General features: G+C 33.2%; 1 protein-coding gene across 1 annotated transcript; it reads right to left on the bottom strand.

Annotated features, from left to right (window-relative positions):
• Positions 1-10,589: 10,589 nt before the first annotated feature.
• Positions 10,590-14,706, bottom strand: LOC110825650 (putative lysophospholipase BODYGUARD 3). Its single transcript, XM_022056125.2, has 4 exons — positions 13,822-14,706; positions 13,378-13,709; positions 12,273-12,472; positions 10,590-11,090 (listed from the first exon to the last, which is right to left on the bottom strand). The coding sequence occupies exons 1-4, from the start codon at positions 14,402-14,404 to the stop codon at positions 10,763-10,765; spliced, it is 1,443 nt and encodes a 480-aa protein (XP_021911817.1). The 5' UTR covers positions 14,405-14,706; the 3' UTR covers positions 10,590-10,762.
• Positions 14,707-15,284: the final 578 nt, after the last annotated feature.

The following is a 15,284-nucleotide window of genomic DNA, read 5'->3' on the forward strand; positions in this document are numbered from 1 at the left end:
TCTGTTAATTATTTCTTTAACTCTTCCATTTCAGCTCTTACTAGTCTATAAAGAGCTATAGAGAAAGGTTGAGTGCCTAGTTGTAGATCAATAAAGAATTCTATTTAACGGTCCGGCGATAACCCTGGAAGTTCATCAGGAAATACATCTGGATACTCTCGAACCACCAACACATCATAAAAATCAATGTCCTTATTTTTATCACCTACCACGTCAACCTCCACATGTTAGGTTTAATAAGTTGTACAACTTAAATAACTATAATATATTGTAAATGACACCATTCAATCATAAAATAAGAGTCTCTTCATTAGGAATATTAAATACAACCTTCTTGTTACGACAGTCTAAAGTCGCATAGTGAGCTCCTAGCCAATCCATTCTTATAATTATATCAAAATCCCCCCACATCTAAAAGTATCAAGTCTATCTTTAGCTCCCTACCAGTTATCTCTAATGTACAATTTTTATAGATAACATTAGAAAGTAATACATCCGCGCTTGGTATAGATATCATTAAAATATGCTTCAAATAAATAGGTGTAACACCCAATTGTAGTGCAAAAGTGTGTGACACGAATGAGTTTATGGAATAAGGATCTATTAACACCCTAGTTAAGTTCTTAGAGACAGGATACATACCTTGGACGACGCCTGGGTTTGCTTCAGTATCTGATGTTGTAAGGGTGTACACTCATCCCCGTCTTGGAGCTTCTGCCTGTTCCTTCATAAGTTGTGACTCATATATTGTTAGCTACCGCACTTGAAACAGGATCAAGTGATATGATTGCACGGCTGATTACCATGATTCTTTCCACAAGTACGGCAGGTCGGTGCCTTACCAGGAGTTGATGATGGTCTAGGAGATATCTCTGTTACCATTCTGGGCCTCTTATCTTGTGAACCAAACCTTGGAGTCAGCCTTCTCGGAGGCATAGGGGGTCTAGAACTACCTACTCCTGAGGATAAGCCCCTAAGTCTGCTTTGTACTATCTCTGCCTTTGCTAAGATTTCATCATAAGTATTCAGTTCTAGAACTACAAGAGAATCCAGAATCTTTAGGCGTAGACCCCACTGGAATTTTCTTGCCCTTTGTCCTTCATCAGTCAGCATTGCCAGAGCAAAATGAGTTAATTCAGTGAATCTCCAAGCATACGCAACTACTGACTGGTTCCCCTGAGTTAACTGCATAAATGCCAACTTCTGATGTCGAAGTCGTGCAGGAAAGTATTCGGCGAACGCCCCCAGAAACCTTTCCCAAGTGATGGGAACAGCTAAAGTAGTATGTCTAAATTCCCACCACCAATCAACTTTACCTACAAGTAAGTATGTAGCCGGAAGCACTTTCTGCTCAGAAGTTGCCCCCAAAACTCGGAATGCCTTTTCAACTGCTTTTAACCATCCTTTAGCTTCAATAAAATTCTTGGTACCAGCAAAGGTAGGAGGATTAAGTTTCATAAACTTTCCATGACAATCTGGACCCATAATGATTGGTTCTGGATTATATGGAACTAGTACTGAGAGAGGACCAGGTATCCCTTCCATAGGATGATTAACAAGCTCCTCTACCATATGATACAACTGATCAATGTGTTCCCGTAAGCACATATAATCAGGATGTTGCCCCGGTGGAGGTTATCCACGTCTCATTTTATAACCTTACATCCAGAAAAGAATGAATTAGAACATTCCTACTCTTCAACATCCCAAATGTTGCAAGAAATCATATTTAAACTCTAAAACCTCATGCACAAGGGATGATTCTAGAGATGTGGGCTTTAATACCACCTATAACACCCCACACTTGATATGAGGTGTAATTCCTACTCATGCCCTATTCATGCAATAGGCCCACAAAATATACATATACATATATCAAAATTTATCATACAACCTAGTATCCCATGTGATATATACAACAACTATATATATAGAACATAAGGTCAAAATTTAGAGTTTAACAAAACAGAACGAAAATTTCTCGAATATTCACAAAATATACAAAACATGAACCTTTTTTACAGGTTCTATTCGTTTAGCAGCGGTTCTGGCTCTTATTTCTCCTCTAAAAAAATCAAGGTGAATTTTAATGAGGTTCACCAACTCAATAAATATTTCCATTCTCTCAACCCAGATAAGATATAGTGCAAAACACACAATATGAGACAAATGCAATAGTGATGTTTCAATGCAAAATTCATTTATTATTTTCACCATTTCACATGTTCCTAATCGAATTTATGAATTCTCTCGAATATCATATACAATCCTCAAATGTATATCCACATACTCTCGAAAAAACACATATATACTCTCCAATATCAATCATAGCCTCAAAATCATGATCACATAACCACATACACACGAAATATCACATATACACTCGAAAGGTCATTTCTAAGATTTTATTGTGCGATGCCATTTATGTCATCATCAAGGAGAGGGGAAATGGATTCCCCCATCGCATTGATAACACACACATATATAGAATCTCACAATGGCCACAACAGGTACGTTTGCTAGGTAACCCACACTCATAAATACTTGTCCATGTCTGGACTAGGTTTCAAACTCTATCCATGTGCAGGTTCACAATGCCCGCTGAACTTCAGCCACACACACACATTCCCCTCTTCGATTCAGACTAAACGAAAAGGGCATTCAGGGTCCATACCCTAGTCACTCGCATTCTCTCATTTTTAATTTCTTATTTACTTTACTCTCATTCTATTTTCTTTAAAATTTTATTTAAATTGATTGTTTCACCATCATAGTTAATCCTTTTTTATTTTTTTTCATTTCTTTATGTTATTTTATTTTCTTTTTCAACTTTCAACTTAATTAGTAATTTCCTTTTAGGTTAATATCCATTTCTCATCACAGTCCAAGTATTCCTCAATCTTTGAGTTTGTTTTCTGGTTTCATCTCCTCATAAATTCCAATAGCTTAGGTTCACTGGTTATATGTTCGGGTTCTGTTCTTCATCGAAAATCGGGTCAGTATTCGTTCAAATTTTAAAATACACATAATTAATAAAATACATGCAAATTTCAAATTTCAAATCTAGGTTCAGAATAAAAAATACTTACATTCCTATGCAACAATCTTCTCGGATCCGCCTCAACATCCTAATTCCCTGTACGCACACGACACAAATTAATTAATATAATTTAAGTACTAAACAAAACTAATTTAATTGAATTTACAGGTTTCAATGAAAACCCGATGAGAATCCCAAAAACATCAGGACCTGTACCTGAGGAAGACCCCTTCCATCTTCCTGTTCGATGGATCAGATTCCCTTACTCAAGGAAGATTTTTCAGCTTCCCGAACGATGAATCAGAATCCCAAAGAGTGAATCCGGTCTCCACTCCCAAGGACGGCCCTCGACTTCCACTGGTGGGCCAGTTTCCCATTCCTAAGGAAGGCTCCTCGATTCCTGCATAGATAAATTGCTAGGTTGAGCTCGTGCTGCTAACCCGACACCTGACCACTGCTCCCCAGTTGCTCAACAGCCACCAAAAACACTAAAAAAAATGCTTTGCCTTTTCGACATGTGGCGATTCCGTCTTGATTTGGCTCCCGATGGTTTTCTCTTGGCCACTCCGCGGTTCCCTAGCTTTCTTGAGATTCGGATGATGATTTTTAAACCTATAAATCCATTAATGTAAAATAGAAAAGGATTAAAAGAGAATAGGGGTACAAATCCATTAATGTAAAGTAGAAAAGGATTAAAAGAGAATAAGGGAAGAAAAATGAAATCTTCTTACCTTTCTCGCACCGATCTCCGTCGTCGCATGACATCTCGACTAATTCTTCTTCCGCTTTCTTCTTTTTGGCTTGGTTTCCACCACTCTTCCACCTCCACCTCTCTCTCATCTTCCTTTTTTTTCCCTTGCGGCGGTCGTTCTTGGCTCCCCTTCTCCTTCTTGCTCAACTACTATTCTTCTTTTCTCTTCTTTTTTTTTTCTCCTTCCTCTCTCCTTTTTCGGCCTCTCTCTTCCTTTCCTCTCCTTCATTCTTCCTCTCGGCTTCCCCCCATACGGCAGTCTCCTCTCTTCTCTATCACTCGATCAGCTCATCTCTTTCTCTCCTCCTCTCTCTTTTTCGGCTACCTGCCTAAATGAAAAGAAACCCTAAACTTTTTTTTTTATACTTGTGACATCCTAAGTGTTAATTAAGGTAAATGGGTATCAGATACAGATTTAGAATAATGAGTGCATGATAAAATTAATGTAGCAAAGTAAAATCATTACAAATCCCTTACAAATATATACGAGTTCCAATACATACATATACTGAGGCCAGAAATGGCTATAAAATCAAAATATATGGGTCACTTCTTTCACTATGCTACTGGACTCATCAAAGTGCGGGAATGGCCATGCACTCAGACTTGTGAATCCATGGAATCCTTTTAGACTTCCAAGGGTAGGTTAGCTTGCAGTTCCTCACTTTCTTCCTCATCTTGGAGGGCATGGAAAGAGTGAGTCCTATATGCTCAATAAGGAAAATAATATTAAATTAATATCGTAAGATTTCAAAATTTAATTATTTTATCTTACCTTTTAACTTCCTCATTTACCTATCTCACATTATGGAAAACTATTTATTTGTTAAGAAAATAATACGTTAACACAAAACATTGAACATACATCGTGACAGATAATAGAGAAAACCAAATAAATTATGATATACTGAGATTTTCGTGTAATGCTTCACGAAGTAGTTACAACTTCCATCTATGAGGGCAGATACAGATTTTTAACTACCCAAGTGGAGTGACCAAATCAGATATAGATATGAAAATTTACTTAGGCCCATTTCTTGTTGGCCAAACCATGGTACAATTTATGACCACGGTCGTACTAGCCATAATGGCCTTAACAGATATCTATAGTCAGAACATTACTTAGCCACAAGTGACCCCTACAGAAAGTGCGACACCACTCTTGTCAGAGGGTACGCCATCATCCACTAAGAATGGTCCTCTTACATATTTCCAGATCAGATAGGGGAGGAAAAAACAAATACCCTGAAGGGTAAGGGGAACAGATACCCCTCAGAGATAAAAAACCTAACGAGACACTTGATGCAAAATGCATGTCAATATGGATACATTTCGGACCTTACAGGCTTCATTCCACTTTTTTCTTTTTCTTTTCTTTTATATTTTTTACTTTCACTGATTAAATATTATATTTATTATATACAAATTCATCAAGTGTCTGCAATTCACATAACATGCTCAAAAACAAGAACAATTTGACTCATCTGAACACAAAGGCATATAAAACAGGCAACATAACGGTCATATTAAATTAGTTTATCTAAAAATACTCCTTAAAAAGTTGAAAGAAATACTAGATTTTTTACTAAAACCTTGATATTTTCTCCCTCGCCGTTCTTCATTCTTTTTCTTCTTCTCTCACTAGACTACTATCTCCCTCTCTCTCTCTAAACCTTTAAAAAATAAACGAATGGAAGTGTGGAGAGGAAGGGAAGGGGAGGAAAATTTATAGAATTTTAAAATCGTTGGATTCACGCCAAGTGGAGAAATCTGGTGAAGAGAGAGGAGAAAAAAATATTCAGCACAAAAAACGAGGGAGGAGGGCCTCCTCCACTAGCGGTGGTGACGCGCTGCCCAAGGCAGCAGTGGTGCATTGCCGAAGTGGGCACAAGCCTATCTGCGCAGGCCTGCTTCGTAGACGACGCACGCACAGTATGCAGCACCTATCCGCGTGCGATGTGACGCGTGGATAGCTCGCCTACCCACAATAGGACACGCGCGTAAGTCCTAACCCTGCGCCCTGCACGCAGATGCGACGTGCGCGCTGTGCGCAAGTCCCATGCGTGCGTTCGTGCAAATGGGATGTACGGGCTGTGCACATGTCCTGCAGCCACTGTGCGCGCGCGCACAGTGCCCAGCACCTGCGCGGGCAACCAACCTCCTCGCGGGATTTTCTTCCCGATTCGCCGTTTTCTGATATTTTTTTCTAAATTTTTATTTTCAATTTAATTTAGTTAAATTGAAATCATTTAAAATAAAATTATTTAAACTAAAATTTAAATAAATAAAAATCAACCAAAATTACGAATCACGATAAATGTTAAACAACATAAATTAATTAAGTTCAAAGCAACTAAAGATCCAAATAAATAGAGTTTCCAAATCATTTTAGTACAGTGATGGACGGGTGTTATAATATGCATCCTCCCCGACTGTTGGATCTCACTGACTCGATTTGAGCCGTCCATTCTCCATTAAATCTCAGCCAGTCGATCACCTTAAACGGTCTGATCAAGATTGTCTGTTCCCTATTTTCTTTTGCCCCCTTCCACTTCCACCCCCGTTTTTTCTTATTTGTTTTCATTTAAGTCCTTAAAATTAATTAAAACTTTCATAATTAATAACATCCTTTCATTTAAATCCAATTCCCAATTATTTATTTATTTTTCACAAATAAAAGGGGCGGATGTTATAGGGGTGATGGCAACTTCTAGGTTTCTGTAGGCAGGAGACAGAGAGAGATTGGGAAAAAGAGAGATAAAATTAGTGCACATGTTAATTTATTTGAAAAATTTTATATTTAGCAAGACTTTCTAATACAATTCAACCTTTTAATTTTGTCATTAGATTATATATGTATTTGGTTGTAATATTATTTTGCCTTATTTGTTAATACTATTGTTGTAAATAGTTAGCTTAGTTATAGGCATAGGTAGAGCTAAACTAGTTGATTTACTAAATTAAGCATAATTAGCTTAATTAGAGGCATGTATTCAAAAAATTCTTTTTTATTTAATAGAGAAAATACTCCCAAAGAGGGGCATTCATTATAAACAACATAGTTGTCATGATATCAGAGCCTAAAATTCAAATTAGGTTTATCTTATTTGGAATTCAAATTTTTTTTTTAATTTTTTGTGGTAGTCGGGTCTAGTCTTATATCTAGAAGGCTGATCCTTCTATTTAGGTTCTTTTTAGCAGTGTTTTTCTATAATAATTCTCTAAGTGGGTATTTCTTGTTATAGTGACTCTTATCTTTTCTCTTTGTGGTAATTCCCTTGGATTCACCTGTCTCATACAATATGTCTATTGTAAATTCTTCAAGCACCTTTAAAGTGCAATTTACTGGTAATAATTATTCTTACATGGGATTTTTAGTTTCAGCTATTTGTTACTTATAAGAATTTGTGGGGTCATATTAATGATAGTTCTCCAGCTCCTACAGATGCTAAAAAAATAGCTCAATGGACTATAAAATGTCCACGTTTAATGACATGGATCTTAAGTTATGTTGATTATGTTATTGTGCTTAATTTAAAGCCCTATAAAACTACCATAACAATATGGGAATATTTGAAGAAAGTTTATACTCAAAATAAAACTACATGTTGTTATCAATTGGAGTATGAGATTGCTAGGTACAACTAAGGAAATCTGTCTAGTCAATAGTACTTTTCACAATTTATGGGGAAAGCTTCCCGAGATGATTTATACAACTATACCAATTGCATCTCTCTCTGTTGTTTAGGAGGTTCATGAACGAAGCAAACAAGATAAGTTTTTAATGAAGTTGTGACCTAAATTTGAGATCACTCGCTCTAATTTGATGAATCGAGTTCATTTTCTTTATGGGTTGAAATAAGCTCTTTGTGGATGGTTTAAAAAGTTTCGATTTACTTTGCATCATTTCTCATTTATACAAAGTCGATATGATTCCTCTCTATTTCTTTGCAAGACTTCCACTAGTGTTCTTCTACTTATTTATGTGAATGATATTATTATTACTTGCAGTGATTCTATCTTGATTCTATAACTTCAACAACATTTTTAAGAATCCTTTCATATGAAGTACCTCGGTTAACTTTTTTTTTTTTTGGGTTGGAGATACATACTAACTCTTCCAGAATATTCTCAAATCAACATAAATATATTCAAAATTTAATTGCCTTAATAGGGCTCCAGGATTCCTCCTCTGTAGATACTCATAGGGAAGTTAATGTGAAGTACTGGAGTAAAGAGGGTGATCTTCTTGATCCTACAGTGTTTTGACAATTGGTTGGTAGCTTGAACTATCTCTCCATGCGAACAACACTAATACTCTTCACATTGCAACTAATTCAGTCTATCATGAACACACAAAGCACATCGAAGTAGACTGTCATTCAACTCGTGAGACTGTATACAACCAAGTTATCTCCCTTCCACATATATCCATTAATCTACAAATTCCTGACGTGTACTAAGGCCTTGACTCATCAACGAGATTCCTTTCTTGCGGGTAAAATGATGCTTCTTGATCGACCAACATCAATTTGAGGGAGGATGTTACTAGATTAGATATATATTTAATTGTCTTATTTGTCAATATTATTGTCGTAAATAGTTGGCTTAATTATATGCATAAGTAGAGCTAAAATAGTTTATTTACTAAATTAAGCATAATCGGCTTAATTAGAGGCATGCATTTAGAAAATTATTTTCTATTTAACAGAGAAAATATTTCTAAACAGGGGCATTCAGTGCAAACAACATAGTTGTCAAATTTATACTTTATTTTGGAAATTATTTTCGGAAGGTGGTCATTTGACTCAAATGTCTAAACTTGTTTACGTATTTACCTTGGAATCAACATGGAAAATAAGCTTGAAATATTAGCTAATCCTTTCGTAAGCTGGAACATTATTACTCGAAGAGAAAAAAGAAGGCTGGTAGGATTATTAATTGGTTGTGTACCAAACTAAGAAGTTAAGGGAGAAGAGAGGGCCCCAGCCACTCCCGCCAGCTCCAAAAAATTTCGTAGATTATATATATATACACACAAGATTAAGAAAATTATTGGTCTGACAAAATTGCATGAATAGAATAAAACTTGAAAAAGTTTCCAAATAATTTTTTTTTTCAAAAAATTTACTAAATCTGTTTGTTTGTTAGAAAATAGTATATAATATTTTAGAGTAATACATTATATATAGTAGGAATGTTTTTTTTTTTTTTTGCGTTGTTGTTTATGGATATTGGTAGAAATTATTTTAAGAAATTAAACTTATATATATACATGTTAATCAAGCATAGATATAAGAAAGAATTATTAATTTAGTCTCTAAAATGTTAGAATTTAGTTTTAAAATATTTCCTTTCGCTTTAATTTTGTCTATGAACTTAAGAAAATATTTTAAAACGTAATTTGTTAATGAATTTTTTAATACAAAAAGATTTTTTTTCTTGTTTTTCTTAGATGATTCTAAAGAATCATAAAGATATAATTCCTTATTTAGGACCATAAATTGAAAAAGAAATGGTTATTCTGCGCATGTTTTTCTTCTTTATTAACTAATTTCTATTATTACCTTTTATATGCTCTAAATGAAACAAATTATTAAAGTTAAATATTTAATTCTTATTATTTCAAAATTCATAAAAACTGAAAATATGGGTAAAACATGACAAGTTTATGTCTTTTCAATTAAAATTTTATAATTGTATGAAAATATCATAAATTGAAATAATAATATATCAAAGATCAAATTATTAGCAAAAAGAAATTAAAAATACTTAAATTGCAATATTTTTATTTAGTTATGATAACGTTTATTTAAATTTATAATCATTAATATACATTGTATATACTTAAATAATTACAAAATTCTAATAATGATTATAGTCGTTAAGATAAACTTTATGTATGATGTGTTTAATTTATAAAATTAACAACGACAAAGAATAAATTCTTGCAACTAATAATATCTAATTATATAAAAGAGCACGTATTAAATTTATAGTTATCAATAATATATGTCATATATAATATATTTTATTATAAAATATTTAATAATGATTAAAATAAATTTCTATAATTAACTAAAATATTTTATTTTATATAGTATTCTTATCTTATTTATTTTTATAAAAAATTTAGTCAAATTTATAATTAACGTGCATTATATATAATTTTTATATGTATTTTGTATTGTAACTAATATCATTTTAACTTATATATGATAAATAAATATAAGAATTAATAATAACAAAAGAAATATAATTCTTGCCCAACATATGTACTTCATATTTCCCCAACATAATCTTTACACTCATGCCTTCACTGTCTTTGCCCTAGTAACATTGCTGATGACCATAATTCACTGTCTTTGTGGACTCTTGGTGGTTTTGTACAGACAGCCTATTTTAATAAAAACTGTTACTACTTTCAAAAAACAAAAATAAATTTTGCTGTAATTTTTTTTTTATATATTTCAAAATTTTAAGAAAAAATAAAATAAATATATATTTAGAAAAACAGAAAAATTCATATTAGGGATAGGGTATGTCAAAAAATTAGTACATACATAATAAATGAGAACAAATAATAAATTTAAAGTTAGGGAAGTTGTGAAGCCGAAATCTAAGTCAGCATAGTAAATAAGTTAGTTGTGAAAATACTTTAAAAGTAGAGAGCGTTTGCACATTTATTTTACAAGTAGATTTTTAAAAGAAAAGAAAATTATATTACTTTTAATGGTAGCTTGTGATTCTGACATGAAAATGGTGTTAATTATAGAAGGTTTATCCAAAACAAGAAAATTTTATGAAATTTTTTAAACAAAATAAAACTTGAAACTTTAACTTTATTCTCACGTTTCACATTGATGATGGATCCCCACAAGAATTATAGTGGGTAAGAATCTAATAATATTGATCATAAAACCCAATCTTCCTGAGCATATATGTATAATATTTTGTGGTTGGTTTTGTATTTAATTACTTGATGAGCTCCTCCAGATCTCCTCAAGCTCCCCAGCAAAGACTTTTTGTCTTCCAACAACAATGGTGATATGGTCTTTGTTTTCGACAACCTCAACTCGGGCACGAGGAATGAATTTCTTGACATTGTATGTGCATTCGAGGGGAATGACTTGATCGTCCTTGCCGTGAAAAATGGTAACTTGGCATCTCAAATTATCGCGAATGACATTGGTGTAAGCCTCTAGCTTGCCTGCTGTGCCGCAAATAATGTTGTGCAGGGTATGCCAGGCAGCGTTGTGGGTGTGGCAAAAGAAGCCTTCAAATAAGAACGTTCTAATCCTGCATTCAGTCAGACAGACAAATTGTGCTTCGGATTTTCAGTAAAACTAACATGTAAAGAGTAATTATAAAGTGAAAAATTAATCAAACTTATTTTATATCTTTGTTAAAAAATATAAAAAAAAATTAAATTTAAAGAATCATAATGTTTGAATTTTTTAATTCATCTGTGGTCATTAATCGACTTACAATTATTTCAACTTCTTTGTCAGAATCTCATGATATATAGTACAACTCAAAGGAAAATCTCTTGCATATACATATATGGCATCATAAATGATAAAACCGTGTCCTCTTAACTATCAGCAATATTATCTTTGAATCGAAAGTTTCATTACTCATCATAAATTCACCAACTTAAATTGTGTAGGTAGCCTACCACCCAAATTTATTATCTAAAACCACCACGTATATGAAGAATTTATTTATTAAAAAAAGAAAAGAAAAGAAAAGATATGAGCCAAATATTAAGATCTCCTTTGCCTCAAGTTCTTTCAGGTAGATAGGAAAAATTACCTCAAGAACTCTTGAATACGCACACATGTACATACTGTGTGTATATATATATGTATATAGATGCAGAGAGAGAGAGAGAGAGAGAGATAGAGAGAGAGAGATGATTTGAAGGGTCATGCTCGGATCAACTGCCCGTTGACCTTGACCCTTATAATTTAATGGGCGTACCCTATTCTTAAGGAACTCTAGATGAAAGTATTCAATAGAAAAAAAAAAAAACTCTAGATTAAATTATACAATTACCAAGTGTCAACTAATGCCCAACTATAATATACATACAGATACATTAAATCCCTTCTAATTTTTTTTCAATCAGTTCAAAAAATTTTGTAATTGGAAATTAGGTTTAAATTAATTAAGTCTGAGTTCGACACTAAAAGAAACTATATCCTCATTTGAAAAAAGAAATTAGGTTTAAATTTGTAATTGGAAAGTAAGGCATGACTGGAGTAAGGGTAGGTAGATGTGTAATTAAAGTAGTACCTAGATAGCATAAAGAAAATTTCAGACTTCTCATTTTGTTTTTGGAAATGTTAATATTTCAATGTAGATTACTTAAAAGTTTTATATAGAGTTTTTGTTGTTGTAGGTAAGTTAGAGATTGACGAATGAACGTATATATATATAGACATATATATATATATACATATGTATATATATAGTTACCTGTTTCTAGTAAAAAGTTTGGTGAGAAATTCCAAGAAGCGGTGGTTCTTGCAGATAAGAAGACAAAGGGTGCGGCTAATGTGCTCGTACCAGCAAGCCAACGACGTACCGAATGCCATCGGAGGCCAAACCCGCCTCGGTGCTACTTTTCTCATTACATATTGTGTAGCTTCTGCACCCTTGGGCACCTCATAGCATGGCTGCCACAACTTTTTAATTAGTGTATGTGTATATATATATATATTTATACAATTTAATTTTTAATTTTTTAGGATATATATTTCAACTCAAATAATTATATATTTTTAAATAAAAAATTCAATCTTAGTTTATGTCATGGGTTTATATTATAATATGATTTCTTTTTTTCAATTTTAATTTATTTAATTTTAAATGTGGTACATTCCTTTTTAAAATATGTAAAGTGACATATTATATAAAATAACAAAATTCGAAGTGTCCAGATTAAACTATTTGGATCTCTTATGGTTGAGACATCCACTTATTCATTTCTATAAGCACCAAAACCTTTAGATATCTAGAAGTTTTACAAAAGATAATGACAAACAATAAAAATCGAACCCTAATTAAGAAAAAAAACAACATATTTGAAGTGCACTAAAATCTATTAGTTAAGATTGGAACTCAAACTCAAATCATACAGGTTCATAACTATAAGAAGTTGAAATAGTTTGAGACACATGACCTTCATGAGTTACTACTTTTCACACACACAAAATACATCTATATTTATTATTTTTTTGCTATTTTTAGTTTATTTTAAAATACTGGTACTTCATAAGTTTTAGTCATATTTTATAATTATTTTAATTATATATTTCCTTACCATTATTTATTATTTTAATGTCTAGAGTGCAAGTTTAAAAGCCTATATAAGAAGTAATAGACAATTCAATATAAATGAACTATAAATTTTGATAATAAAATATAATCAAACAATAACTAAATATGATCAAATATGATAATGTACTAATATTTCAAAATACCCTTAGTTATAAAAATTTGCATAGATTGACTGAATGATTAATAAATTAATTATTGATGTAAAAGAGTAAAGAAAGTACTAAAGATATATGGAACTCACAGGGGCAAGTAAGGTAAGCGACTTGACGGATCCAGGGTGTTTTACAGCCAGGGCAAGGGCCAAAATGCAGCCTAAGGAGTGAGCCACAATGTGGAACGATTTAACATTATAGACCTCGAGCACTGACTTCTCGATCATGTCGAGATGTTCTCTAAGTGTGTAAAATGAATCAGTTGGTTTAGGACTCCTCCCAAATCCCAACAGATCCACAGCAAGCAATCGATAAGATGACTTAGTTTCAGTCGAGAAGTTTGGGAATAATGTTTCTGTCCAAAATGCTGACGATGAAATGAACCCATGTATAAACAACACATCTTCCTTTGCCTTATTATCTGAAGATTATCAAATATATAATAATCACAAGAAATCCAATATCAGCATTATAACTTTGTTATGAAAATTCATATATATGACTATATATGTTATGTATGTAGGGTATGTTACCTTTTGGATCTTGAGTTTTAACAAAGAGGGTGTCCTTATTAGAGGAGGCCCAGGAAGTGCAAAACCCACAATCACAATCCGACCATCTTGGGACAGGATGAGATTGCTGGCCTCCAATTTTGCACTGTAGCATCTCAATGATGGTAGAGTTAACCGTGAAGGTTGATCTCGCTGCCACTTTCTTTATCATCTTCTCGCACGGTTGCGAGAAGCTGGCATCTATACTGAGCTTCTTGAGCTCATTAATTGTGAGGGTTGAGATCTCGGATAACAGCGAACGGCGGGAGTAAAGGGTGTCTGAGATTTCCTCTAGCTGTAACTTGGTTGAAGTAAGAGAAACGATCTTGGCGGATTCACCTTGTTCGGAGACCAAGATCTTGCCACTGTTAGTAATGACTTGTTTAGATGAGGCACAATAGCAAGCCTTCCATTCTGCTTCAAGGAAGAAATCTGCCACTTTGAACACAAAACACAGAAGAAAATCAACTAGGTCGAGGAAAGAGAAGACAAGGAAACTAACAGACTCGTTTATTATTCTTCCTGCTAATGTTAATACCGATTTGGTTTTGCAAATTACACCCATTTCAAACAAGGAGTTATTATGAAGGCAATGTCAGGACAGACTCTTGCATGTGAGAAAAGAAATAGGGTACCCTCAAAATAAAATGGGATGAATCGTTATAATCAGCAGCTGCCTCTTTATATATGCTTCTCACAACAGGAAAAAGCCTATATGCGTAAGTAAATATATATATATTTATATTTTTTCATATATAAAAGAAAGAAACACGACCATAGTAAGGTACTTGAGGGTTTATGAAGATGGATATCATGGAAAAATAGGTAGCCCCACCGTGAGAGCAACCTTTGACCCCCACGCAAAAGAAGTACCTAGCTAGTGAAAGTGAAATTAATGAGCAAGAGAACTTTCTCTTAATATATTTTAATTTAATGGAGAGAGAGAGCAGATATAAAAGAATTCATTGTTTCATTTAACATCATATGTTGGGCAAAGCAAAAGGTAGGTGGTAGTTGAACACCTCCCTTCCACAAGCAGAAGAAAACAAAATATTTTAAACCAGGAAATTTTTTTTTCTCTTTTTTGTATTACATATAAAAGTTCTTTAAAGAAAATTTATGTATCATATACGTGTATATAATATATAAGCGCTCTAAAGAAAATTTATTTGGACCAGCTCACTCGTTTTTCAATTAGAAAATTTGTCTCCGCTTTTGTTTTCTGATCCACTTGCAGCTCATTCTTTTGTTACTCATAGAAGGCTAACCAGGTCATTAATTGAGAGTGTCATGTCATAGATCAAAATGAAGTCTAGGCTTGTGTATTTAATACGAGATGCTTAATTCTATATGACTAATTAATGTGCATTTTTACCTCTAATCGGGTTTTACTTGTCAAACTCAGGAGTCTAGAAAAAATTTCCGATGAATTTTATTTGATAAAT

The sequence above is a fragment of the Carica papaya genome, chromosome 4 (genome assembly GCF_054855325.1).
Source record: "Carica papaya isolate Zhongbai chromosome 4, ASM5485532v1, whole genome shotgun sequence".
Classification (NCBI taxonomy): Eukaryota; Viridiplantae; Streptophyta; class Magnoliopsida; order Brassicales; family Caricaceae; genus Carica; species Carica papaya.